The 25,873-nt window shown below is 39.7% G+C and overlaps 2 protein-coding genes across 3 annotated transcripts in view; both read left to right on the plus strand.

The window, feature by feature from the left end:
* Positions 1 to 25,873, plus strand: part of LOC308090567 (uncharacterized protein) — a 52,276-nt gene that overhangs the window by 21,500 nt on the left and 4,903 nt on the right. Inside the window, exons 1-4 of one of the 2 annotated variants that reach the window (XM_080435792.1) lie at positions 8,103 to 8,258; positions 9,449 to 9,513; positions 10,494 to 10,616; positions 13,723 to 13,894. In XM_080435792.1, coding sequence (XP_080291918.1) covers positions 9,451 to 9,513; positions 10,494 to 10,616; positions 13,723 to 13,894 — 358 coding nt within the window. In that variant the 5' untranslated portion in view covers positions 8,103 to 8,258; positions 9,449 to 9,450. Of the gene's footprint in view, positions 1 to 8,102; positions 8,259 to 9,448; positions 9,514 to 10,493; positions 10,617 to 13,722; positions 13,895 to 25,873 lie in introns of those variants that run through there. The other variant, XM_080435793.1, reaches the window with a different exon arrangement.
* On the plus strand, positions 2,716 to 4,263 carry LOC308089985 (uncharacterized protein). The gene is made up of 2 exons (XM_080434986.1): positions 2,716 to 3,830; positions 3,890 to 4,263. The coding sequence occupies exons 1-2, from the start codon at positions 2,757 to 2,759 to the stop codon at positions 3,899 to 3,901; spliced, it is 1,086 nt and encodes a 361-aa protein (XP_080291112.1). The 5' UTR covers positions 2,716 to 2,756; the 3' UTR covers positions 3,902 to 4,263.

The raw sequence follows: 25,873 nt of genomic DNA on the forward strand, positions 1-25,873 counted from the left end.
TTTCCCCACTGGTGCTGGTTCCCATTGTGTTGCGCAATTGTTGTTGTGCATTGACTGCATCGTTGCCTCTCGCCGCAATTACCGTTCTGTTACTGGCTACGTGTGCTACGTTGCTCTCTCATCGATCAACTAGGTGCCAGACGAGCTAATACACAACAAATCGTTGTTCTTTGTATTCTGCCTGTGGGTGTGAAAGAAGCAGATGCCCGTGGGGCTCGGGCTGCAAGAATCAAGTGCTGCTATGATAGACTGACTGACCAGGGATCAGATTACTGCAGCTCAATATAGGCTATGGGAACAAAGTTGTTCCTCCGTCAGTTAAGGTGAGAGCAGAGAGCGCACGCACAAAGCACATCAAACCTCTGTGGAATCAAAGTGCACCGTGGCATGTGTGATCATGGATTCCTTATTCATCGAAGTGAATGTCTCTTCTTGTCTCTTATTGTAGGCTGCTACAGCTAGACTAGATTTCATATTTCATATGGACTATAGCTGACATCTCGCCTATACTGTGTTAGAACAGCATTTTAGGTTTGTCGGGTCCATAAAAGAATGGGTGCTTTTTTCATAATTGTAAGAAGCCAAAGAACTAAAACTAAAAAAACATTGATTAATTGAGCAGTCCTACTTTGATCACTGCTCTCACAGAGGTCAAATAAAGGCTGATTATGTGATCCCATCCCTACTTGTGAACATTAGTTGTAACATGGGGATGTATTTTGGGTCACAACTCAGTGTTTTAACTACACTTCTTTGCACCATGTGCTTCGTCTGTTTTACATGAAACCATTTCTACAACTCATGACACATCAAAGTCTGTACGGCCCTATAGTAATCACTCTGTCTGTGCATGATTGCAGGAACATGAATAACAGATTGGCTACTTTATCCTTATTCACTTAAGGCCATTATTTGCATCGCAAAGAGTGTCAAAAGAGTCCATCTTTTGACACATTTCCATGTGTAGTCTTAACTCATTCAGTGCTATTGATGTGTAACACGTCCATTTTTTCCGAAGCCCAGAGTGCCAATGACGTGTAACACGTCCAAACAGTGTTTTCAGTGTTTTCGTTAGATGGCGCTGTTCCCCAACCTGTGATCTACCATTTCACTCTCAGGCACACAAAGAAACAGAGATCATGTGATCGCAAAATCTCAGTCACCATTCGCTTCCTTGTTATTCGATTTGGGAAAACGTCTGTATCTTGCCTCCCTTGCCTCCCTCCCTTGTTTTCCTCTGAATGTTTGGCCAGACATGCTATTTAGAAACGATCGGGGATTGATCGTACCGGAGATAAATATTCTGTGACTACTTGAAAAGGTAAGAATAATGAGAGATCGCACTATTGGCCATTATTTATTTACTTGAAACAGAATGAGTTAAGTTAAGCATGATTCCCTAATATGAATCCTATAATCTTTGCACGATTGCAAAATTAATATGTTGGAGAGTTGGGCTTAGGGCATTTTGCCTTTAGCGTCTGCAAATATTACTAGGTCTCCAGTTATTAAAGTCCTTATTCAATTGCTTCATTTCAGACCAGTGTGTGGAGTCCAGACTGCAGGTGACTCCAGACTCAGCCAGGGACATTTCTATTAAACAGGAGGAACCTGAAGACCATCCACAGCTCAGTACGTATGGTCACTATACGAGAATCTTGGCAAAAAAATATAATGACAATGATAATATCCGGATATTCATAGCCATCATTAAATATCACTCAATATTCCTTTTTTGTTTTATTCTCATTACAATATCCAAAAGCACGTCCTCTTTTTCACAAATGCAATACAAAAGAAAAACTGCAACAAATTGTAAATTTTTCTACAGAGTGGCCGTGTTTGTCTGTCACACAGCTCAAGCCGCTAAGTGCATGACATCATGAAACAGAAGTACATGAAAGCCTGACATACCTGATATGATTTCATGCATGGCACGTCATTTGAAAGCTTACACACTCTGCACTTTAATAATCTGTAAAAAAAAAAAGAATAATATAATGACCATGACTTGCAGCGCATTCTATTAGATGTGGAAAAAAACTTGCTTGACCTATTGGCAGCATGCACAAGAAATGTGGCGCTGATCGGTACAGTGGTTTGTGAAATTAGCCCCAGACACACAGACAAATTCACAGACTCATTTCTAGACATACTGTACAGGGCCTGGTCATGAAAATAAGTGTACATGCATTTTAAACTACGACCCATTAACTTTCACCAGACATGTCAAGCTTTTGTGTTTGGAGGTGCTTCTGTTTCATAATGTCATGCACTTAGTGGCATGAGCTATGATTGGTCTACTTTGGTGGTGACATACATACATACTGTACATGCAGACAAATCCAGTTGTATAGCTTGGCCTACAGCCTCACTTACTCCCAAATCAGAGCTCACATATTGATTGATTGATTGATTTAATACTTTATCAGTCAAACAAGGTAAACAGCATGGAGGTACAGTAAAACATTTAGGCTAAAAGGAAAACACAAAAAGCTTTAATGATTCAAATTAAATATTTGTTCTATCACTGTAATTTATTTGTTGGGTAATATAACTAAATATATTGGTTCCTTTTTAAAATATGTATTTTGCTATAATCTTGCTAACACTTTCGATTCTGCTTTAGAGTTTCCAGAACCACCTGTAACAACCTGTACTTATTTAGTAACTGTTTTGTCAGTCTTAGTAGGTAATAGCTATTTACATGGAAGATAGAACAATATATATATATTTTAGGTGTTCACTATCATGTTATGTTTCTGCCCCTAGCCACCCTGCACATGGTTGTGTGTAAAGAGGAGGTTTCTCCTGAACAGAAGAGGAGACCCAATCTACTCCAGGAGGAACCAGAGCCTCCACACATTAAAGAGGAACAGGAGGAGATACTTCAAATACCAGAGGAGCCTGATGGATCAATGTTGACATTACTAGCAGTGAAAAGTAAAGTTGATGATGAACACATCTCTTCACACTGCTCTGAAGTTGAAGTTGAAGTTGAATCTGACACTGAAGTCACTGAAGACAGTGATGATTGGGGGGAGACAAGTGGAGGTGTCCACACTGGAGAGAAATGTTTCGACTGTAAACTGTGTAACAAGAGTTTCAGCCGTTCATTTAACCTGAAGAAACACCAGCGTGTCCACACTGGAGAAAAACCTTTCCACTGTAAACAGTGTGATAAGAGTTTCAGTCAGTCAGGTGACCTGAATGCACACCAGCGTGTTCACACTGGAGAAAAACCTTTCCACTGTAAGCTTTGTAACACAGGTTTCGGTTGTGCAGGTGACCTAAAGAAACACCAGCGTGTCCACACTGGAGAAAAACCTTTCCATTGTAAACATTGTGACAAGAGTTTCTGTCAGTCAAGTCATCTGAAGAAACACCAGCGTATCCACACTGGAGAAAAGCCTTTCTACTGTAAAAATTGTGACAAGAGTTTCTGTCAGTCAAGTCATCTGAAGAAACACCAGCGTATCCACACTGGAGAAAAACCTTTCCATTGTAAACATTGTGACAAGAGTTTCTGTCAGTCAAGTCATCTGAAGAAACACCAGCGTGTCCACAGTGGAGAAAAACCTTTCTACTGTAAACATTGTGACAAGAGTTTCACTGATTCAGGTAATCTGACGAAACACCAGCGTATCCACACTGGCGAAAAACCCTTCCATTGTAAACATTGTTACAAGAGTTTCTTTCAGTCAAGTCATCTGAAGACACATGTTCGTATCCACACTGGAGAAAAACCTTTCCACTGTAAACATTGTGACAAGAGTTTCCGCGAATCACGGCAACTGAAGACACACCAGTGTGTCCACGCTGGAGTTTCAGTCAGGTAAGTGCTCTGAAAAGATATCGGTTCATTCACACCAAGGGGGAGGAAAAAAAGATTCCACTATAAATCAGCTCACTGGGAGGATCAAATTAAACAGCTGTAGGTTGTCAGGGAGTTGGATAGACAAGCAAAAATATCATGTAGATTTATAATGCTCCTGTCAGTAGAAGTGTCTATTAGGACTTATCTTGTGGAGTCATTCTCCATCTCTTTTGTTTTTCTAATTTTAAAACAAATACTACAATCAGTTTAGTGTTAACGGTAACTTACTTTTTTTCTTCTTTTACTTAAAGGTATTCCAAATGATTGTGGTGTGATTTATTTATAATGTAAATGACCACACACCTACACCTGATTACTACACACCTACAAATTCACTTTTTATTCATTCAAACACCCTAAAATTACATGATCTTGTTGACCTTAACACTGCAGCCATAATGTTCAAAGCACATAACCATCTGCTTCCGCGATGTATCCAGGAGCTGTTTGAGCCAAGAGAGAGTAGGTATAACCTAAGGGGATTTGGTATCTTTAAGGGGACTAAGGCAAGAACCAATAAAAAAGGTAGATGCATTAGTGTCAGAGGGGTAAATCTTTGGAACGGTTTGGACGATGAATTAAAAAAATGTAGTTCCATAAATAAATTTAAAAGAATATATAAATCTAAAATAATAGATAAATATAGAACATTAATGTAAATTATAAATACTTGAAGGAATGTTAGCTTTGCTAGATTATCTTATAAATTATATCGTAATTACATACTAAGTATGTATTATAAAGTATTATTCAAATTGATTATTATAGTATTATATATGGATATTGTAATATGATAATTCAAGAATTCTTTAAGTCTTGTCTTTTGGTCGTTGTGATCACGTTTGTCTTGTTTTTTTCTCTGTTGTGTTAATCTTCTCTTTTGTCTGTTTTTTGTCTGTTTTTTTTTTTTTCCTTTACGTCAATTTGTTTTGTGTGAAAAAGGATAGGCAAAATAAGCCATTGGCTTCAGCCTTCTCCTTTTTGGTCTTAATCATACATGATATGATATGATGATATGTTGAATATATTGAATGTATCCTGCTAAGATCAAAATAAAATACTACTACCATGTAAACCATATTGATCGTATAATCTAGGACTGTTTTTCCAGAATGTAAGTATTTATATCATGATTCGATGTCATTGTGCTGTGTGCTATTACATGCTCAATGAATGGGGCACCATTACAATTTCTTTCTTATTTAATATCAGTTAACTAAGGCTAAAATACTTTGCATGTATGTTTTATGAATTATGACAGTAATTGTTACACTTAATTAAATAGCTATGATCATTATTAAGTTGTATTACATTATTAAATTGTGATGTGAATCTGAATCATTATCAGCTTTATTGTCACATAACAGGTTTACACTACAGAAATAAAAAAGTGGGTGAAATTAGATAGTGTGCAAGTTCTGTTGTTTTTATTTCCATAGATAAAATGAAAGGGAAGAAGAAGAAGGGGAGCAAGGGGGGAGAGAGATCAATCAAAGACAAACAAATGATCTACATATTTACACATAGTACCTGGGGTAAGATATAAAGGTGTGTGAGCAGAGCAGCAGATGTATACTGTACATGATATACAGTAATATGGTATACTGTACATGATATAATATGGAGTGGACATTAAGGTCTGTCAAGTATGTCAATCAATCAATCAAACCATTTCAATTATTTTAATTATATGCTGGTTAACTGAGGGATGTATTTTTTATGATTTATGACAAATATTTACACCTAATGTAATGACTATGATCACTATTAAGTCATATTACATGATTAAGGGTGTGATGTGATAGCAAATTAAAGCCTGTGGCAAAGCCCTATAGCGCGCACACACACACACACACACACACACACACACACACACACACACACACACACACACACACACACACTCTCTAGGTGCAAGATGTTTTATTACTACGCTATAAGCCTAATGGATTATTATCAGGAAAGTGAAATATAAGCTATGATCTCCTTAACATTATTATTTGGGATGTGTGGAAGAATTTAGTCTGCAGGTACAATTCTACTTTAGTGTCACATCACATGATTACAGATGTAAAAGAGTGGGTGAGATGATTTTTGTACAAGCTCTCAACATCTACAGTTACAGGAAGAGTTAAAATAGAGAAAGACTTAAGAATTAAAAAAAAAGTAAAAAATAAAAAAGACTAAACAGGAAGGAACAACTGTATGCATCTCTAGAAGTATACTGTTGACCAGTGACTCCAGGAAACAACACTGATGTGTCCAAGTTTGTGCATCAGTAGATGTTTTTTTTTAACTGAAATACCAGTGGGTGACGACCACGAAGAGTGTGGTGACATCTGGAAAGACAGAGGACGGCCGGAGAGACGGCAACCTGGGGTGGAGAGGGTTGGCAGCCCTAACCACTTCTTCTGAGGGGAAGAACCCAAAGCAAGCTACATACTGAGGTAAAACCTGCAACATTCAAGAGGGTTTAAAAATCCATCAAGGCAGAATGAGATGTTTGAAAGCGGCAACGACAACACAACACACGGAAGTCACTTCTGGTCAGACGCAGGAGGAGCCAGGCCCGGAGGCAACCCACAGTGCCCAGAGCCTCCTAGTGTCGCCAACAGCTCACCTGCTACCCTAAGCCCCCAAAAGACAGTGGGGGCAGTAGCATGCCACTTGGACAAGGCCGGTGTCTGATCAGCCTCGGTCGAACTCGGGACTTCTGGAGGAGGGTGCTTGTTGCAACTTGCAAGACCCGAAACACCCAGTGACTCAGGAAACAACACTGATGTGTCCAAGTTTGTATATCAGTATAGATGTTTTGTGAAACTATATAACATTTGTTAATAGAGTACAGAAGTCCTGACGTCACTCGTTCATCCCCAGGTTCGTAAAGTAATTTCTCTATGGAGAATAACATTGGGTCATCATAGAATCGTCTCAATTAAGAATTGTGGTCCAAAAATAAACAAACTGTCTCTGCGATTTTGTCAGGGAGGAGGTTCTGTATCGTTTATGATAGTCAGTCACTTATATTTGATACGTCTGTTTCTGGCGAAAATGTAACTAATTCGGCGGAAGTAACATTATAGTTTTCTCACCGTCAGTTGATGCTTTATATCCATAAGAGTAAAACCGCCAGGGTCATTTGTTTATTTTTGGAACACAGTTCTTATTTCACGCGATATTAAATACGTCTATGGGGATTCAGAATGGGGTGGAAAACCGCGAACCAGGTAGACAAACCTAGGATGTGTAAATTACGTCAGACTCGGTGCTCTATATACCAACAGACAGGACTGATGAAATAGGATTTTGGGTGTGTTTTTATACCTTCTTGTTGCCCTAGATCTTGGCACACAATAATATGATCACCATTTTAGGTCAGCCTGACCCAGTGCAATCCATCCATTACAATCAATTAATCTTACTGAACTGTTTCCTGTTTCCCAGAACATTCTGGTACAATAACCAAACTCATTGCTTTGAAATAATTGTGATAATCTTACTAAGTCACAGTCTGAATATACCATACAGTCTGAATTTATTATAGACATATTGATATAGTTACATACTGTAGAAAATGATATGGGTAATAACATGTTTAATACAAGGTATGTGTTGCATCCTGTAACATGGTATATGTTTATGTTGTATCCTGCATTTCTATGAGACGTGATCAGACCTGTGCAGCATCAATGTGCACTGATGAAAGCTGTGATGGATGTAGGGCTGCAACTATCCATGACTTTCTAAGCAACTCATCTATAGATTACTTTTCTGATTAATCAAATAATTAGGAGCTGTTGTTTTCTTAATATGTTTTTACTTCTCAACAAATTGATTGACAGCATCAGTCCTATGTCTGTGTGTAAGACATGTGAAAATAGCTGAACTACAAGCTCAAAACGGATCGCACTGTGACGTGTCGAGAGCTTGTAGATCTGCCATTTTCAATATTTTTGGTTTTGATTATTAATCGGTTAATTTATCAAATTAATTATTAACAATTATATTTTTTTTAATAATTTGAATTGATTAGTTGGATGAACTGCTTTACTCCTAGATGGATGTTCTCTTGTCTACAGTTCTGGAAGGTCACATAGTAATGTTACTGTATATAAACAATGGACAGTACCCGAGACCAACAGCAGGGGGCAGCAATACACCAACTGGCGTTTAGACAAAGTGGTCGTCAGAAGAAGAACATACCCACAATGCAGTAGTGAAAACAACATGGTGTGTTGACTGACTGTTGTTGACACTTTAAAATACCATAGATTTATATAAAAGTTAAATACAAAGAAAAGTCAAACGTGTCGTTTCTAAACAGTGTCGTCGTTAAGCAGCAGGAGGACGTTTGTTAGCAGCTCAACCACTGAAACAGCAGGTAAAGATCAACTCATTCATGATGGGTTATAGCTCTGGTCCAGAGCGTTAGTGAGTTTCTCTAACGCCCTGCCAGGCGCTAAGCTCTGCGCTTGCACAAGGAATTCCACTGCCCTGCGAGGGCTCCAACAGTAGTGAAAATAAACAAAACCATTTCGCTACATAACACACCTAAACAATGGCTGTTTTGTGTTGTTGAAAGTCTGTTCTCGGAGGTGGGAAGCCTCTCAGCACCCCACCTTCTCTGTATAATACACTTTTTGGCCAGAAAAGAAAATATTTCACCGGAAGGAAAAAATCTGGTCAATAGAAACATTCCATTGGCCAGATCTGTAGAGGGCACTGTGGAGCAACCAAAATATTATTTTCCTCCCGGTGAAATATTTTCTTTTCTGGCCAAAAAGTGTATTATACAGAGAAGATGGGGTGCTGAGAGGCTTCCCACCTCCGAGAACAGACTTTCAACAACACAAAACAGCCATTGTTTAGGTGTGTAGCGAAATGGTTTTGTTTATTTTCACTACTGTTGGAGCCCTCGCAGGGCAGTGGAATTCCTTGTACAAGCGCAGAGCCCAGTGTCTGGCAGGGCGTTCGAGAGAACTGATCTAACGCTCTGGACCACGGCTATGTTTCATCTATCATTTAAAATGAACAAATCAATGTTGTGTTTAATCCATTTGTTATATCTTATTATTGACTCCTCATTTAAGATGGAACATGAATCTAATTGCTAGTTGCTATAATTAATGTGATCACAAACACTTTACAACGAGTAAATATACTAGCAACAGCAGTAAGACATCTAGCCCTAGAATGTCTGTCATCTTACATACATTTCATGTATTTCAAATACACAGTCATAGAACGCTCTGGCCGATGCGCTGTAGCTCCCGATTTGCGCGGCGTCAAACTCTTCTGTACTCGCCCAATAATTAATTCCTAAGACTTGGAGTGAGATATTGTCCTCTAGTTTCATATCCATTTGAAAGTTCTGCCAGAAAACGTGTGATTAGTCAAATATCTCCTCTTTTCCACGAGCTGCACACGGACGACTTTCTGTCTGGGCAAGGGGCCTGAAATGAGTGCAGGACTGAATATATCTAAACTTCCTTTGGGAAGTTTAGATATATATGTTTAGATATATATCCTCACGATGCTAATGATGCGATGCATTGTTTGTAATGTTTTTAGTCATGCCATCTGGGTCCGCCAAGATCCGCTCCACGCGTAAACTGTGCTCCTGGATTGTAGAACAGGTGAGTTTTGAGTGATGTTAATAAAATAATGAACAGTAGTAATTTGGCTCAACCAGTGCCACCATCCTGACAATAATGAAAAGAACAAGTTTTTCAGTAAAGATATATATTTTGTTATTTCATGTATAAAATACAAAAATGCATTTTCAATGGTCAGGAGTATAGTACTGTTGGTGTGTTAAATTGTGTAATTCGGTGGTTCTCAAAGTGGGGTCTTTAAGGGGAGTACCAGGGGGTCCCCAGCAAAATGTGTCAATACAGCATCACGATCATTTTAACCACGTTATCTATTTATGCGTAGGCGATTAAAAAAAATAGCATATGTACATGCTCCCAGCACTCCACTTCGTGCCACGCTGCGAGCCTGTACTATTTTTTAACACATTTTTTTACACAAATCTTTTCTTCTGGGGGCCCTTGGCCACAAAACCTTTTCAGATGGGGGTCTGCAGCCAAATATTTATCAATTTGGGGGTCTTTGGCACATAAAAGTTTGAGAACCACTAGTGTAATTGAACCGTTTGTCTTATCTCAGTGTTTCCCCTAGGATGAAGTTGTAGCAGTGTAGCAAAAAGGGGGGGGGAATTGGTGCTCAAAATGTATTTATCTTTATTATTATTTATTTTTTACAATGGAATCTTGTGTCTTTACTATTTGTGACATAATTGTATAATACACATAAGTATTTTCATACATCTTGAGACAATACATATTTAAACTGTCTAGTTTAAATATGAATTGTCTCAAGATTTAGGAAAATAATTATGTGTATGATTGTTATGAAATTATGTCACAAATAGTACAGACATATAAGATGGAACCATTTTCCATTGTAAAAAATAAATATAAAAATGATTTACAGAAAATGTTAACTGGTGCTCAAATTTAAGCTGTGGTGGTGCACCACGGTTAAATGCATAATAGGGGAAACACTGTATCTTTGGTATCGGTGTTGATGGTGGTGATGTTTGTGACTCCAGGTCAACAGTGGGAAGTATCCAGGCCTGGTGTGGGACGATGAGAACAAGACCATGTTCCGTATCCCATGGAAACACGCTGGCAAGCAGGACTTCCGCAGCGACGAGGACGCAGCCTTCTTCAAGGTACGAATACGCAGTTGGGATCCTTTGGGACTTTAATGATTCCCTCTTAACCCATTAAATCCAGGAACGCATCTGTGTCATTTTATTCATATGTTATACTTTGGCTATTCCTCTCCTCCGCGTCATCAGTGCCCATACCCTAGGTGGGGTTGGCGAAAGGGCCTTTCTGTGTGGAGTGTTTTCCCCGTGTCCCCTAGGATAGGTACCCTCACTAAAAACATGCAGTATTCCTGGTCTCTATACCGCCTCACCCTGGTCAGCCGGGTGCCTGATGGAGGGGAAAGGAACTGGTTGGAATGACGTGTTCCTTCCACCCGCTACGTCTAACCAGGGAAACTCCCCCCTGTCAGGTGATAAGAACCGGCTTGCTAGCTCCTCATGCATTGAAGGAGGCATGAGCTCAGTTCTGGCCTCTCCCTAGGCTGGCAGAGGGAGAGTAGCACCCAGGATTACATAGGCAATTGGCAGTCGGTGAAAAGAAATCGTGGAGAAAAAAAAAAAACTGCCTGTAGATCTGCTATTTTTGAAAAATATTGGAACATTTTGGTCAAATCTTTGAATACATATATATTATGTATATAACAATATGTTGTTCCAGGGACCCCCCAGAAGCAAAGATTTGAGTCAAAAATGTTCCCTTTAAAAATATATATATTGTCAAATATTTGTACAAGTGTTGAAGATCATTCAAAAATAGCAGATCTACAACCGCGCTATGAGCTTGTATATCTGCTATTTTTGAATAGCTAAAGTATAACATATGGATAAAGTGGTTACACGGGATGCGTTCCCGGTTTGAATGGGTTAACGGTCTGATTCTTAAACGGTTCCCTTTAATGATGTGCCACAGCTAAAATTCATTGTAAAAAAAAAGGGCTTAGGAGCCGAGATACAGCCTTTTTAAGTTAGAAGTTAAACAAAGAGTGAATGGAGCAGCAAATCTTCAAATCATCATATCTTGGGTTCTGAACATGTTTTTCCAAAAAACGTCATGTGGCGCACGGGGTGTCAGGCCACTTGACGTCATGTGGCACTGGATGAGAGTGTACACATGAAACAGAGGTCCATTTGGTAAATTTGATTCCATTTGTACACTCTCAGAGTTATGGCGGTCCTTGACATTTTTAAGTTTTAGAACCACTGGTGTGATAAACCTGTGGTTCATGAAACAGTTCCAATTGTGATGGAAACGATTCCGGTTCCTCAATGTTGGATCCGGTTCCTCCGATTCCTCTTAGCTAGAAAGAAAGAAAGAAAAATATCGTTTGCATTTTACTTATAGGTTGGGTCTATAAAACACTCCTGTCTGGTGATGATGGAGTTAATGTCGTTGATTGATATTGGATGCCTTAGATCAGGGTTCTTCAACTTGCGGTCCGGGACCCCTAGGGGGTCCTCAGAGTTACTACATTCATTAACTTGAACCGTAGCATTCCTATTTAATTCTGAAGAGATCTTTAGCCAAAAATAGCAGATCTACAAGCTTGTAGATCGGCTATTTTTGGCAAAGAGGTTTGGTGTAGAGGGGAAAAGAGCCGACCAAGTACAGAGTGAAAGGTCAAGTTTACTAAGTATTGACGGATTGAGTGCCATTGACGTGTTTCACGTGTTTTTGAAAAAATATGTAAAAAAAGAAAACTGAAAAAAACTTTCAGAACCCAAGATATCATCATTTGAAGATTTGCTGCTCCATTCACTTCTTGTTTAACTTATTACTGAAAAGGGCTGTATCTCGGCTCCTGAGCACTTTTTTTTAACTATGTATTTTTGGCTGGCACAGTTTGCAATAATTTTTTTATTTCATTAGCACTGAAGGGGTTGAAATGTCTGAAAATTAACATGAATTATATTAACATGAATCCAACATACACTGATGATAGTGCTGTCAAACAAGTCTATGAAGCTATCTATGAAATCTATGAACAATTTTATACAATATGCAGGGGGGGGTCCCTGCTTCATATCTATCTCTCTCTCTCTCTCTCTCTCTCTCTCTCTCTCTCTCTCTCTCTGTCTCTCTCAGCTAGGGGGTCCTTGGCCTGAAAAACATTGAAGACCCATGCCATAGTAGCCTAGTTCCAGATGAATCTGCCATTGCAAAAACAATTTGCCCTTGGCAGATTAGCAGTGATATTAGTGTGGCCATGCCAGGCTACTGCCATAGATCCATCTTTCTTTTGGTAGTGAAAAACATTTGCCTGTATTTTGTTTGTTGAAATAGTAATGGCATGCATACTGTAGGCTTTGTTGACGAGATGAGGATGACATTTTGGAGTTCTGGCTCCAGAAATTGTTGATACTTTTATGTGTAAAATCTGTGATATCCCCATTCAAGTCAGTGGGAAAAAAGCTCTCAGAATGTCTAACATAGGCGTGGCAGGGCATTGAGGGGTGGAGCTTAGCAATCGGTCTATTCAGTAGTAGCCTACTGTATATATTTACTGTAAAGTTCTGTAGGTCAGGTGATGTTACTACATAGAAGGATCAAGTTGTTCTGATGATGGTTCAACACAAATGCACTGTAAGAATCATGTCACACACACACACACACACACACACACACACACACACACACACACACACACACACACACACAGAGCTACCCGCCTGTATAAATACACACAAAACACTGGACATGATACAAAGTATGAGGACAGAAATATGAGAGCCTTTTGCAATATCCTTTAGAATGTGGATGTACTTTGTACTGTCAATAAATTCATCTTTAAAAAAAAAAAGAAACGGTCCACACTCACAAAAACAGTTTGTCATGACTGCTGCTGTGGTAAATTAAAAAAAAACAAATAAAATCCACCTTGTGAGTGTGGACTGTTTCTATCCACAAGTTTCCTAGGTCGTTGTGGGCATCACTTCCTGTCGATTTGATACAATGAAATACAATGATATCCAATGAAATCGACAGGAAGTGATGCCCACAACGCCCTAGGAAACTTGTGGATAGACTGTTCACTGAGAGTCTGCACCCGTCTGTCCTTCTCTTGATCAATTGACAGTAGAGCACGCTTTGCCTGGGGCTTCTGTCCCGTAGTATTTGGAGCCTTTTGAAACATGACTGACCCCCCTCCCTTCCTCCTTCCTCCTCCAGGCATGGGCAGAGTACAAGAAAGGTTCTGGTTCTGACACTGCAGCTAACTGGAAGACACGAATGCGTTGTGCCCTTAACAAAAGCAAAGAGTTCAGTGAGGTCTCTGGTCGGTGGCAGCGGGACATCCCTGAGCCTTACAAGGTGTACCGCCTGGTTCCCCTCCGTGAACAAGGTGAGATCAGGCCCAGGCCTCCTTTTCTTTCGTAGCACTTGGTAAGCCATGTAGAAAGCAAAAAATAAAAGTCCAAAATATGCTTAATTTAGCTATACATTAGAGATGCGCGGATCGCGGTTTTAGCCGCGGTTGCCGCAGTTAACCGCAGTTTGGGTGGATTTGGGTCAATCAAATATAATTATTAATTCATATTGGATAAACCGCGGGTGAAATAATGCGGGAATTAAATTAATGATATCAATCTATAGGCCTATAATAGCTTTTAAAAAGCACTAAATTTCACCGTGTGTGCGTTTGTAGTATTTTAATATTACGTCATTTTACACCAGGCACAAAATAGCCGCTCACGACATGTTGCTTTCCAGGCAGCCAGTGTTGCCAGGTCGCGAGAGAAATAAGTAGCCAGGTCTATGAAAACAAGCCCAAAACAAGTGCCAAACAAGCCCAAAAGTCGCAACACAGAGCATTGTTTTTGCTCTGTGTTTTGTTTTCACTTTTTCTTTCTTTTTCTGTAAAGCACTTTGAGCTGCATTTATGTCATGAAAGGTGCTATATAAATAAAGTTTATTATATTAAAAGTCGCTTATAAAAAGCTTATAAAAAGCTGACATGGCAACAAAGTGGTTGAAAGCGAAAGTAACTTAATGAAGACGTGCGCTTGTTGTTACCATGGTTGTGGATTGTATACAGTCACTGCATCGCGACAGTGGTGAGTAACACTGTTTATAAGAAAACTAACGTCAGGAAAATAACAATTATTTGGTGCGGTTGGTGCGGATCTATAAATAGGATGATATAAGTACCGCGGGTGGATGGCGGATGGATAATGAACTTGTTAACGCGGATTTGGGTGACAAAAAAACCCATCCGCGCATCTCTACTATACATACATTGTTTTGCAACATATGTTGTTGATTTAACTAAACTGCTCAAAAAATTTCGGAAACTTAACTTCGGTCAATTATTTCTCCCCTTTAATAATATCAATTGGTATTGTATTTTATATCTTTTTCATTGTTGATTAGTCACCTTTACAACGAGGTACAGCTTGTAAGGATCGGGCATTCGTGGAATGAGCAACACAGCTGAAGGTGTGGGTAGCGCCTCCAACAAAATTGCCAAAATCACCCAATATACTTCTGTTGGTAATCGCTCTTGTTTTGAGCAACCTACCAGCACACACCTGCTGAGAGGTGTGTGCCAGTAGTCACAGGTGTGTGACTGCCTCACAGGTGAGTGACTGGTACCTGAACATGGGTTCTGCAACTTTGTTGAGTTTGTGTAAGCTCCAAGCAGCAACACTGCCCACATGGAAAGATGCCATGTTTGTCCCTTCAGGATAAGGCCCGTGCAATATGGCAAGTGAAGCTGGTGTTCCGTTATGCAGAGTGACAGCATTATTTGGTGTCAGCCCTGGTACCATTTCCAAACTTAGGACCAAGTTCTGTGAGACTGGTGAAGTCAACAAGGAAGACAACAACCCAAGACCCCTTGCTACACTGAGGAACCATAGACTTACAGGCAAGATTTGCACAACGGTACCAAAGACAGATGTCAAGTTGCAGGCCCCATGCTCAGGTGCCAGTCACACACCTGTGACTGGCACACACCTGCCTGCAAATGGTACCAGGGCTGACATCAAATAATGCGTAATCTGCGTAACGGAACACCAGCTTCATTTCCCTATTGCACAGGCCTTATCCTGAAGGGACAAAATTGGCATCTTTCCATGGTGGCAGTGTTGCTGCCACACAAACTCAACAAAGGTGCAGACCCCATGTTCAGGTGCCAGTCACACACCTGTGACAGTCACACACCCTGCCAGCAGGTGTGTGCTGGCAGGTTGCTCAAAAGAAGAGCGATTACCAACAGAAGCATATTGGGTGATTTGGGCATTTTTTTTGGAGGCGCTACCCACACGTTTAGCTGTGTTGCTCATTCCACGAATGCCCGATCCTTACAAGCTATACCTTGTTGTAAAGGTGACTAATCAACAATAAAAATGATATAAAACACAATACCAATTGGTATTATTAAAGGGGAGATATAATTGACCGAAGTTAAAGTTATACAGTGCAACGATTTTTAGCAGCCTCTGCTGGTCATTACCATCACTGCAGGCCGTTTGTCTATTCCTCTGTTACCCAGAATTCCATTTGTTTTCACCGGAAGACGGAAGCGTTTCAAAAAGCGTTCTTTTAATTGTTTTATACGATCTGTGGATCGTTTCTCTTAGCCAGTGGAGCTTTAGTTACCGTGAGCTGTGTTTTATTTTTCTGTTGTTTTTCGACCTTCAAATCATACAATCTCTTAAAATCAGCGTGAGTTTCCCTTTTGTTATTAGCCTGGTAGTTCCTGGCCAAACAGGAAACCGATGCGGTAGTTCCTGGCCAAACAGGAAACCGGTGCATATCACCGTTCAATAGAAAATATATGTATAAAAGGCTTTCGGGGGTGAAATTCATGGAGTGGGTGTTGTGAAACTTTTGCCACTCACAAAAGATATACAATTTAACTTTAGTTTTGTTGAAAAAGTTACCTAGTATTACTTTAAGTTTCCGAACTTTATTGAGCAGTTTATTATCAATGTAATGGTTAATCTCCGTATAAGCAATGAGGTGCAAACGTCGCTTGTACATGAGTAGCCTTGGATCAAGACGGTCATAATGATATGTCTTGGAGTTATTTCAAAATAGTCTTTGAACTTTCACACTTGGGGGTCCGTACTTAATCGTTCAGGTTTCAAATATAAAATATATTGGAAGGAGAGGGTGGGATCCAGGATGACACCAAGGTTGCGGACTTTGGTGGAGGGGGTGACAATGCAGCCGTCGATATTAAGGGAGAAATTGTGAGTGGAGCATGCTGTGGAGGGCATCTGTACCGATAATGAGGACTTCAGATTTGTTGCAATTTAGTTTTAAGAAGTTTTCTTGCATCCAGGACTTAATGTCAGTCAAACAGGTGGTGAGGGTGGAGAGGGTGGTAGCAGTGATGGTTTTGGAGGGGAGATAGAGCTGTGTGTCGTCTGCATAGAAGTGGAAACTAAGGCCATGGCGACGAGGGATTTGTCCGAGGGGGAGGATATACATAATGAACAGGAGAGGGCCAAGCACTGAGCCCTGGGGGACACCGTGGGTGACAGAGGTTGTGTTGGATTTGGAGTTGTTTATGGAAATACAATGATGTCTGTCGGAGAGGTAGGATGTGAACCAGGAGAGCGCAGTGCCGGTGATTCCGAGGGTGGATTTGAGGCGTTCACTGCGCAGCACTGAGGTCAAGGAGGATGAGGATATTGAGTGAGGGGGAGTCAGGTTGAGGTCCGGGAGGGGAGAGATGCTGTCCATGAGTTTGAGGAGTTTATTGATGGCGGAGGTACAATTTCATCCATTAAAATGCTAAAAGTTAGGTCTATACAAATTGATTTGATGACTTTAGCAATGTAAGACCCATCTTTAATAATAACCATGCATTACTTAAAAGTTAATATCTCTGTATGATGGCATGCACTGACCACACCCCCCAAGCGGGGGGTCCTCCCCCAGAAACGTTTTAACATAGTAGACGTAATTTCCTTAGAGATGCTCCGATTACGATTTTTGGGGCCGATCACCGATCACTGAAAACAGTTATCTGCCGATCCCGATAATACCGATCACAGCGTCAAATCCATAAATTCTTCTATTTATTCTGTTACTGTAGCAGCATTTATATATTTAATGATTCTTCTTACACAACATTGAGTATGCAGATTATAAAAATTAGGAGATGAGAAAGTATCATGAATTAAATGACTATCTGTGTAGTATCATGTATCTATATCTGTGTATTTAATCATTAGTATCATGATTAAATTAAAATAACCGTTTTATTGCAGGCTGAGGCAACGTACAATATCTCAGTTCACACTAGAGACTAGAGACACAACTTGGAGCTTTACAGTAAACTGTAGCTTACCTTTGGTAAAATAAAAACCTCAAACATTATTATGTGTACAACACACAACATGTGCACCAACAGACAACTGTAAACATTTCACTCAGTCTCTACATACTCTCTATTAGAGACACAACTTGGAGCTTACAGACTGTAGTGTAAACTGTAGCTTTCCTGTGGAAAAATGTATTCAATCTTAAAATAAAAAATAGATTATGTGCACATTCTGCACAACACACATGTGCACCAACAATAAACATTTCACTCTCTCTAGAGGCTCTTTCTTATAGAGATCAACAGCTTACTGTATACAAGCTTTTTTGGGGGGAAAATAAAATAAATACATCATAAAATAAAAATGAGAATAACTAATTAACTGTCACATGTGCAACATTCTCTCTAGAGACACTCTCTTGGAGACAGAACTTATACTGTAGCTTTCCTGTCAAAAAGTAAACTCAAACTGCAACATAAACAGGCTATAGCAAAAATACAAAATATAGTAACAGTTTGTCAGACAGAATAATAAGTGGGCAAACAAGTTCACAGCAATAAACAAACAAAAAACATTGATCTAATATCTGTGTAGGCCTATTATCTATCTAACCATTTCAGCTGAGGTAGTTTATCTCTGTCTGTAGGCCTATCTAGTAGTATCTATTTATTTCAGCTGAGGTAGTTTCTGTGGTCTTTAGAGAGTAGGGAGAGAGCCATGGGCAATAAGGTGCACAGTAAATACAAAAGAAAGAAAAAAACATTGCAGCTCTATCTGTAGGCCTGGCTAATGGCTATATCTCCTGTAATTATCTCAGCTGAGGCATTTCTTGTGACTTTTAGAAAGATAGGGAGAAGGGGGGGTTGGAGTTCAGACACAAAGCTTACTTCTTCTGATTAAGCAGCATGAATGGCAGATTTACCTTGGTAAATATAAGCATCTCAGCATTTTTGGGAGTTAACCTGTTCCTCTTCTCATCTACAATAAGTCCTGCTGTACTGAAAAGGCGCTCACTATCTACGCTTGTGCAAGGTGCACAGAGATAGGATCGTGCTGCTTGTGAGAGAGCAGGGAAGCGGCCTTTATTGGCCTCCCAAAAAGCAAGTGGCTGTTCGTTGTCTGGGATAACTGGCTCTGATAGATACAGAGTTATCTCAGATGATGTTGCGTTGTCAGCAGCTTCATGTTGCCCATCTTCAGCCAACAGTTCAGCATACATAGCATGCAAGCCAGTTCGTGGTACCTTCTGTGGGGGCTCGGCGTCTGAGCCGCTCGCTGCTGAACTCTCCTCACCAGTCTGTTGCTCCTCTGCAGTGGCCAGGACGTCAGAAAGCAGCCCGCGTAATTGTAGCTTGAGGGCGCCGTGGAAAAATCTGTCTTTATACCTATCAGAACAAAACAAAATTAAACATTCATTATTAATTCATCATGATGGACTTTAAATGTCATGCTTAAAGGGGAATTTTGGACTAAAGTTTTCTTACCTTTTCTATGACGTTATGATATCTTAGGATGAACCAATGGTAATGGTTAGTTTTTTTTGGTGAGATCTGACGTTCATAGTGACAGAACACTATGCAACCAAAAAAAAAAAAAAAAAAAAAAACAGAAGTCTCGCTAGACGAGATTGAAATCTCGAGATTTCAATCTCGTCTAGCGAGACTTCTGTTTTTTTTTTTTTTTTTTTTTTTTGGGGACAGTGTTCTGTCACTATGAACGTCAGATCTAAAAAAAATAAAAATAAAAAAAGCTATTAAAATATGTGATCTAACCTAAGGCCTATCCGCGCACCTTTTAAGCTGTGGCGGCTCAGGGGTGGAGTTATGAAAATTTTCTACTGTACCATTCATCCTAAGATATCATAACGTCATAGAAAAGGTAAGAAAACTTTAGTCCAAAATTCCCCTTTAACTCATGTTTTGATTATTCATTGCTTGCCTGGCCTCATAGCATAGTCCAAATGTGTTTTTATTCTATACAGTTTATATTAAGTACTCATTTGTAAATGAAATGTAGGTGAATTTGAGTGAAATGCAAACCATCCTATCCTACACTACAGGATAGCACAACACAACACTATTGTTCAATGTTATCTTTAAGCATAGCCCCTTTTATCAATCATTTAGGCCAAAGCTACTAGATAATCATAATAATAATAAATGTCTCTCTTCCCACTCTCTCTCTCTCACACACACACACACACACACACACACACACACACACACACACACACACACACACAGACACAGACACAGACACAGAGGAATGTGACGTTCTCACCTTGGATCTAGGGCTGTAGCGAGGGTGTACAGACGCTCTGATTCAAGGCCACTGAATCTCTTCTTCACAGCTTCCAAGAGGGTGGCTTTGGTTGTTTTCACACCATGGTCACTCTCTTCTGTTTTCTCCAGAAGACGAATTAAAGCTCTGACGGATGGAATAACATCTGCAGCTGATGCAGTTGATTTGCTTATCGTTTTTGTGAGCTCGTCAAAGGGGTCAAGCAGTGAAATCATATTTTCTACCAATTTCCACTGGCTGGTGGTGAACCCTGCTGGCAAATCATAGTCAGCTGCATAAGAACATAGGGCACGTTTCTGTTCCAGTAAACTTTTTAGCATAGCAACAGTACTGTTCCACCGGGTGGGGACGTCTGGAGTAGGCAAGATTGGAATGTTTAAAATGTTTAAAAGCCCTCGTTCACATCGAGCTGGAGTGTGTGCGCCATGCACGGGAGACTTGGGAAACCTGCATCCCTCATAGCCTTCTCCATATTCCTAGCATTATCCCGTAAAATGACGTGCACTTTTTTCTTTGGGATCCCCCATGCTGCGAACATGGCTCTGAAAGCCTCAGCGATAGTTTCCGCGGTGTGTGACCTAGAAAACTCTTGTGAGTGAAGCAAAACTCTGTTCATCTCGAACTTCTCATCAATAAACTGCTCAGTTAGGCTTAGCATGGACAAAGGAGACACACTCGAGCTCCAAATGTCACTCGTGAAGCCGATTGACGCGATCTTGTCGTCCGCCATAAGGCTTTCGATGTGCCTGTATATGGTCATATATAATTCCGGCAGGCAAACATCAGTGACATGTTTACGACCTGGGAGCGTGTATCGTGGATCCAAGCTGGAAACGAGGCGTTTGAACCCGACATCTTCCACAACAGACAGCGGCTGATGATCGAGGCATATGAATACCATTACTTTTTTATTGAATTCTTTTTTTTTCTTGCTGTCTCGCTGTAGGGATTCTTTTGATTCAATGTCTCCGTTACGGTCAGCTGAGTGAGTGGCGTTTGGGTTGCTGCTCGCTCTTTCTCTTTCACTGCCTTAGCGCTCGCTAATATTTTATACTCGCCATATTCCTTGGTGTGATGATCTTTCAAATGTCTAATGAGGTTCGTGGTGTTGAAATACTTTGGAAGCAATCCTCCACGAGGTACCTCCTTCGCACACACATTACAAACGGCAAACTTTATGTCCTTCTCCAACACTTTGTAAAACTTCCAGACCGGCTACGCCATTGTTGTTTTTGTTTTCACCCACATGCGCCGCAGTGTGAAGAGACTAGAGTCGCTCTTTCGCCACTGACACACCCCCTTAGGAAACTTGGGAGCCAATGAAGTTTCATAACATCGAGAGACAGCCATGCACTCTATAAAATTCACTATATTGAAACGCCATCTGATCGGCCCGTTTTTATCTGGTTTTTTTATAACTCAGATAAAAGCCGATAGAGGCATTATCGGCCGATTGTAATCGGTTGCCGATTAATCGGAGCATCTCTAAATTTCCTGTGTTCTGTTGAATTTGGGGAGTTTCTCCTGGATCCGGATCCAGGAGTGTTGGCAGCGATCTTTACTCTGTCCACAGTGTTAATGTGATTGTCAAGTGAAGTTAAACATGTGTCATGCTGTACAGTGTTGCTAGATTTTGTAAGATAAATAAGGAACCAGGTCTATGAAAACAAGCCTAAAAGAAGCGACTAGGCCACATTAAAGGAGAATTCCAGTCATTATGCAGTGTACTGACACTCAAACATAAACTAAATGTCCCTTATGAGCTGCCGTTCATGCAGAAGGACGTGAAGCTAGTCCTCGGTGTTGCCAGATTCTGTGAGAGAAACAAGCAACCAGCTCCATGTCGTTCTGCATGAACAGCAGCTCATAAGGGACATTCAGTGCATGTTTGAGTGTCAGTACACTGCATAATGAGGATTAGTGGAAATAAAAAACTTTGGAGCTGCTAAAATAGGCGATTTTTGTTTATCCGCATTACTCCATTATGCCAGTGGAAGGGGTCTCCACAATGGACAACAGGGGCTTCTCTGGAAAAATTCAACGGCTCTTTGTATCTTGGTGAGTGATTAGCGACACATCAAAGCAAACATCTAAAATGACTGGAATTCTCATTTAAATGTATGCATAGGATATTTGAAAATAGACTATCTACAAGCTCACAACAACACAACACTTTGTGAGCTTGTAGATCTGCTATTTTCAAAATAATCTTGAAACATTTTAACAACACAAATCTGGTAAAGGGGCCCCTGGCACAAAATGTTTTTTAGATGAGGGGGGGTGGGTCAATTCATGTCAATTTTGTGGGTCCTTGCTTGACTTGACAATGTTTGAGAACCACTGATTTAAACAACATTAGGGAAGCAAGCCCAGTTCTGGACTTTAGAAACAAGCCCCAAAAAACACAACTACCAATATTTACAAGCGACTTTACAGAGTTGCAAGTTGCTTATAATATTAGCAGAAATGGCAACGCTGATGCTGTAGTGTGTCAGGCCTAGAATGACTCATCCCACAATGTAGACATACTCTTACAAGTACAAGTCCGGCATTCAAAATGTACTTGAGAAAGAGTACAAAAGTATTCGCATTGAAATATACTTACGTACTGAAAGTACTAATTTGGCAGAATTTCCCCTTTTACAAGTTTCCAAATGTGTAAAGATGCTTTGAAAATAGCAGATCTACAAGCTCCAAACGTTGTGAGCTTGTAGATCGGCTATTTTCAAATAGCCTAAGTATGCATAGGGCTGAAGTGGTTAATGCATGTTTTGTAATAATAATCAAAATCTTCACAGTAATTACAGTTTTCAAATAATTGTAGTAGAGTAAAAAAGTACAGTATTTGCTGCTTAAATGTAGTGGAGTAGAAGCAGTATAAGTAAAAGTACCTCAAATTTGTACTTAAGAACATTACTTGAGTAAATGTACTTAGTTACTTTTCACCACTGAACCCTAGTTACATTACATAAATGTTGAATACTATAGCATGTCATTGGTCAATCTCCATGTAATCACTGAGGTGCAAACGTATAGCTTCATTAGGTTGTAAATGAGCAGGATTTGCACAGTAAAGTTTTACAGATCCGTGTCACCATGCCATGCTGTAGTTGTAGTTTGTCAGGCATAGAATGACCTATCAGGTAATGTATGGCATTGAAAATAGTTTTGTCTTCTTCATGGGCTGCAAATGGTCAGTTTGGCCTCTAACACATTTATTGTTTTATCATCATTATGTATTAGCATTATCATAAACAAATGATATAGTGTGTATACCAAGTTCATCGTCACATCACACGTTTACACCAGAAGGAATGGGTTAAAACGATTATATCTTGCACAAGAAAACTGGCATTAACTATATATTGTCTGTTTTCTTAAAGGAGAATTCCGGACAAATTAAGTGTTATCTTTCATGTCTCGTTACTCACCTAGCGACGTAAAAAGTGGCGTCCTTTTTTTCCATATATTCCCCTGTCGTCATTTTTTAAACCCCCTCCGTTGTCATAATGGGAGCACGTGGGTTAGTGAAGTTCGTCTATTATAACCGATGCAATGTTATTTTTTTCTCTTCTACAATTCATTGTAGAGTCTCATGATAGTCAAACATGCGCTGAAAATTCCTGCGAGCCTGCCGTTAATGGCGAACGATTTAACACTGGTTGCTTGTTTCCAGAATCTGGCAACACGAGTTGCCAGGTTCTGGAAAGAAACAAGCATCCAGCTCCCATTATGACAACGGAGGGGGTTTAAAAAATGACGACAGGGGAATATATGGAAAAAAAGAACGCCACTTTTTACGTCGCTAGGTGAGTAACGAGACATGAAAGATAACACTTAATTTGTCCGGAATTCTCCTTTAAACCAGACAGACTGTAGGCCTACTTAAAAAGTTCTGAAGGATAATACTGCAAGAGCCATGTTTTACTTGCTCATCCAATTAAAATCCAGTTCAAAGTAAATTTGGACACGGTAATGTAAATGGTAAATTTGATGACCCTTTCCATCCTTTCCATCCTTTAGAAACGCCATGGAGTCTCACTAATGTTGCGATAACTAGAAACTCTTGTGTCATGCATCATGTCAGAACTAGCTTAAACATCATGTTCAAATTGTATCAGTCCATTCTCAGACTTTTAATACACGTGTCGTTACAGCTCCACAAACTCGTCAGTGACTTATCAATTCTTTGCTGATGTATTTTTCTTTTTAATTTTTCATGTGCTGCACATGAAAAAGAAGGTTGTTCATTATTATAATTTTTTTCCAAACAATATTTTGATGCTGGACAACTTGAAGTGAAAAGGTTAATTATAGTTGATAAGTGCTCTGTGAAACAGCAACTTGCCCAGTTGAAAAGTGATTAAATAAGTTAATCCTTCCTTATTGTCTGTTATTGTTGATGTTGAGTGTTTGAGGTGTTTCTCTTCTTAATTAATGCCAAACTCTTGGGTTAAATTGTTTCATTTCAGACTCTGTGGAGTCCAGGCTGCAGGTGCAGACAGCGTCTTTTCACTTAAAAAACGTTTCAGGATGACAATTCAGTAAGAGTTCTAGAGACACAATATATTTTAAACTATATGATCTCAACATGGCCATTGTGACGCCCTCCCACTCTGTCTATCAGTGCTAGTCTGTTGAATGCCTGGTAGGTGGAGCTGGGAGGCCATCAGCTCTGATCTGGAGCACCTGAGCCTATTGCTCTGAGGGCTTTAGTCCTCTTTCTGTCAGATTCTCTCTTCTCTTCTCTCCCCAGTTTGTTTGTTAACCTACCTTGGTTTACACCTTACAACGTTCACACTGCACATACACTCGCACCCATTACATACACTGCCTTCACACTGATGCTCATTCATATTTACTGATGTGTTATGTTTGTTGTTTAGTTAGTTTATCTTTAAATAAAGACCTTTTATACACTTTTAACTGTGCCTGTGTCTCCCTTTTGTTGCAACCTTGAGTCAGGTCGTAACAAAAAGGCTTTCCAATGATGTAAACAACCATCAAAAACAAAAATATATCTGCATAGATAGAGGAACAGCAGCAATATTTAAGGCCAACAAAAATGAAAAATAAAAAAAATAGGCAGGTCAAGTTTATTATTTGTGTAGCACATTATAACAACAAGGCACTTCAATGTGCTTTACATAAAACATTAAGCAAAGGAAACACGTTTTAAAAGGGCATTAGAATACAGTACAGTAAAAACAAAAGTACAAATAAAACTGAAACATAAGAGAGTAAATGTACAGTGCAGAAGAAGAATTAAACAATTCTACCCTATTTTACCCGTTTATATGATGTTTTTGCATACTAGTGTATATTTGTCATTAAATGTTTCGAGGAATTGAGTACAAAGGACCCCAATGGAAAACAGCCACAGTGCTTTCTTGGGCTTAAAAAAAACTGTACTTCCCTGTGCTTGTCTTTGCAAACTGTTAATAAAGTATTCAATCGATCAATTTTAGCTGTGATTTAAAAGAACAGAGTTGTAGCAGACCTGCAGTTTTCTGGGAGTTTGTTCTAGAAATGTGGTGCATGAAAACTACATGCTGCTTCTCTATTTTAAGTTTTGATTCTAGCGACTGAAAGCAGTCAGAAGAAGAGCAGTGTGCTCGAAACGTTGCTCAGCTCGGTTGGTGGTACCAACAATAAATATGTTGAAGGGAGCTACCGTGTTAAAACTTTTATTTTGTCTCTGGGACTGAAAGCAGACCTTTACCAGATGACCAGAGAGGTCATGG

Source organism: Gymnoscopelus braueri (genome assembly GCF_963280865.1).
Source record: "Gymnoscopelus braueri genome assembly, chromosome: 8".
NCBI lineage: Eukaryota > Metazoa > Chordata > Actinopteri > Myctophiformes > Myctophidae > Gymnoscopelus > Gymnoscopelus braueri.

What these genes read in the sequence shown, in the direction of transcription:
- LOC308089985 (XM_080434986.1), top strand. Translation starts at nt 2,757, where the DNA reads ATGTTTCTGCCCCTAGCCACCCTGCACATGGTTGTGTGTAAAGAGGAG.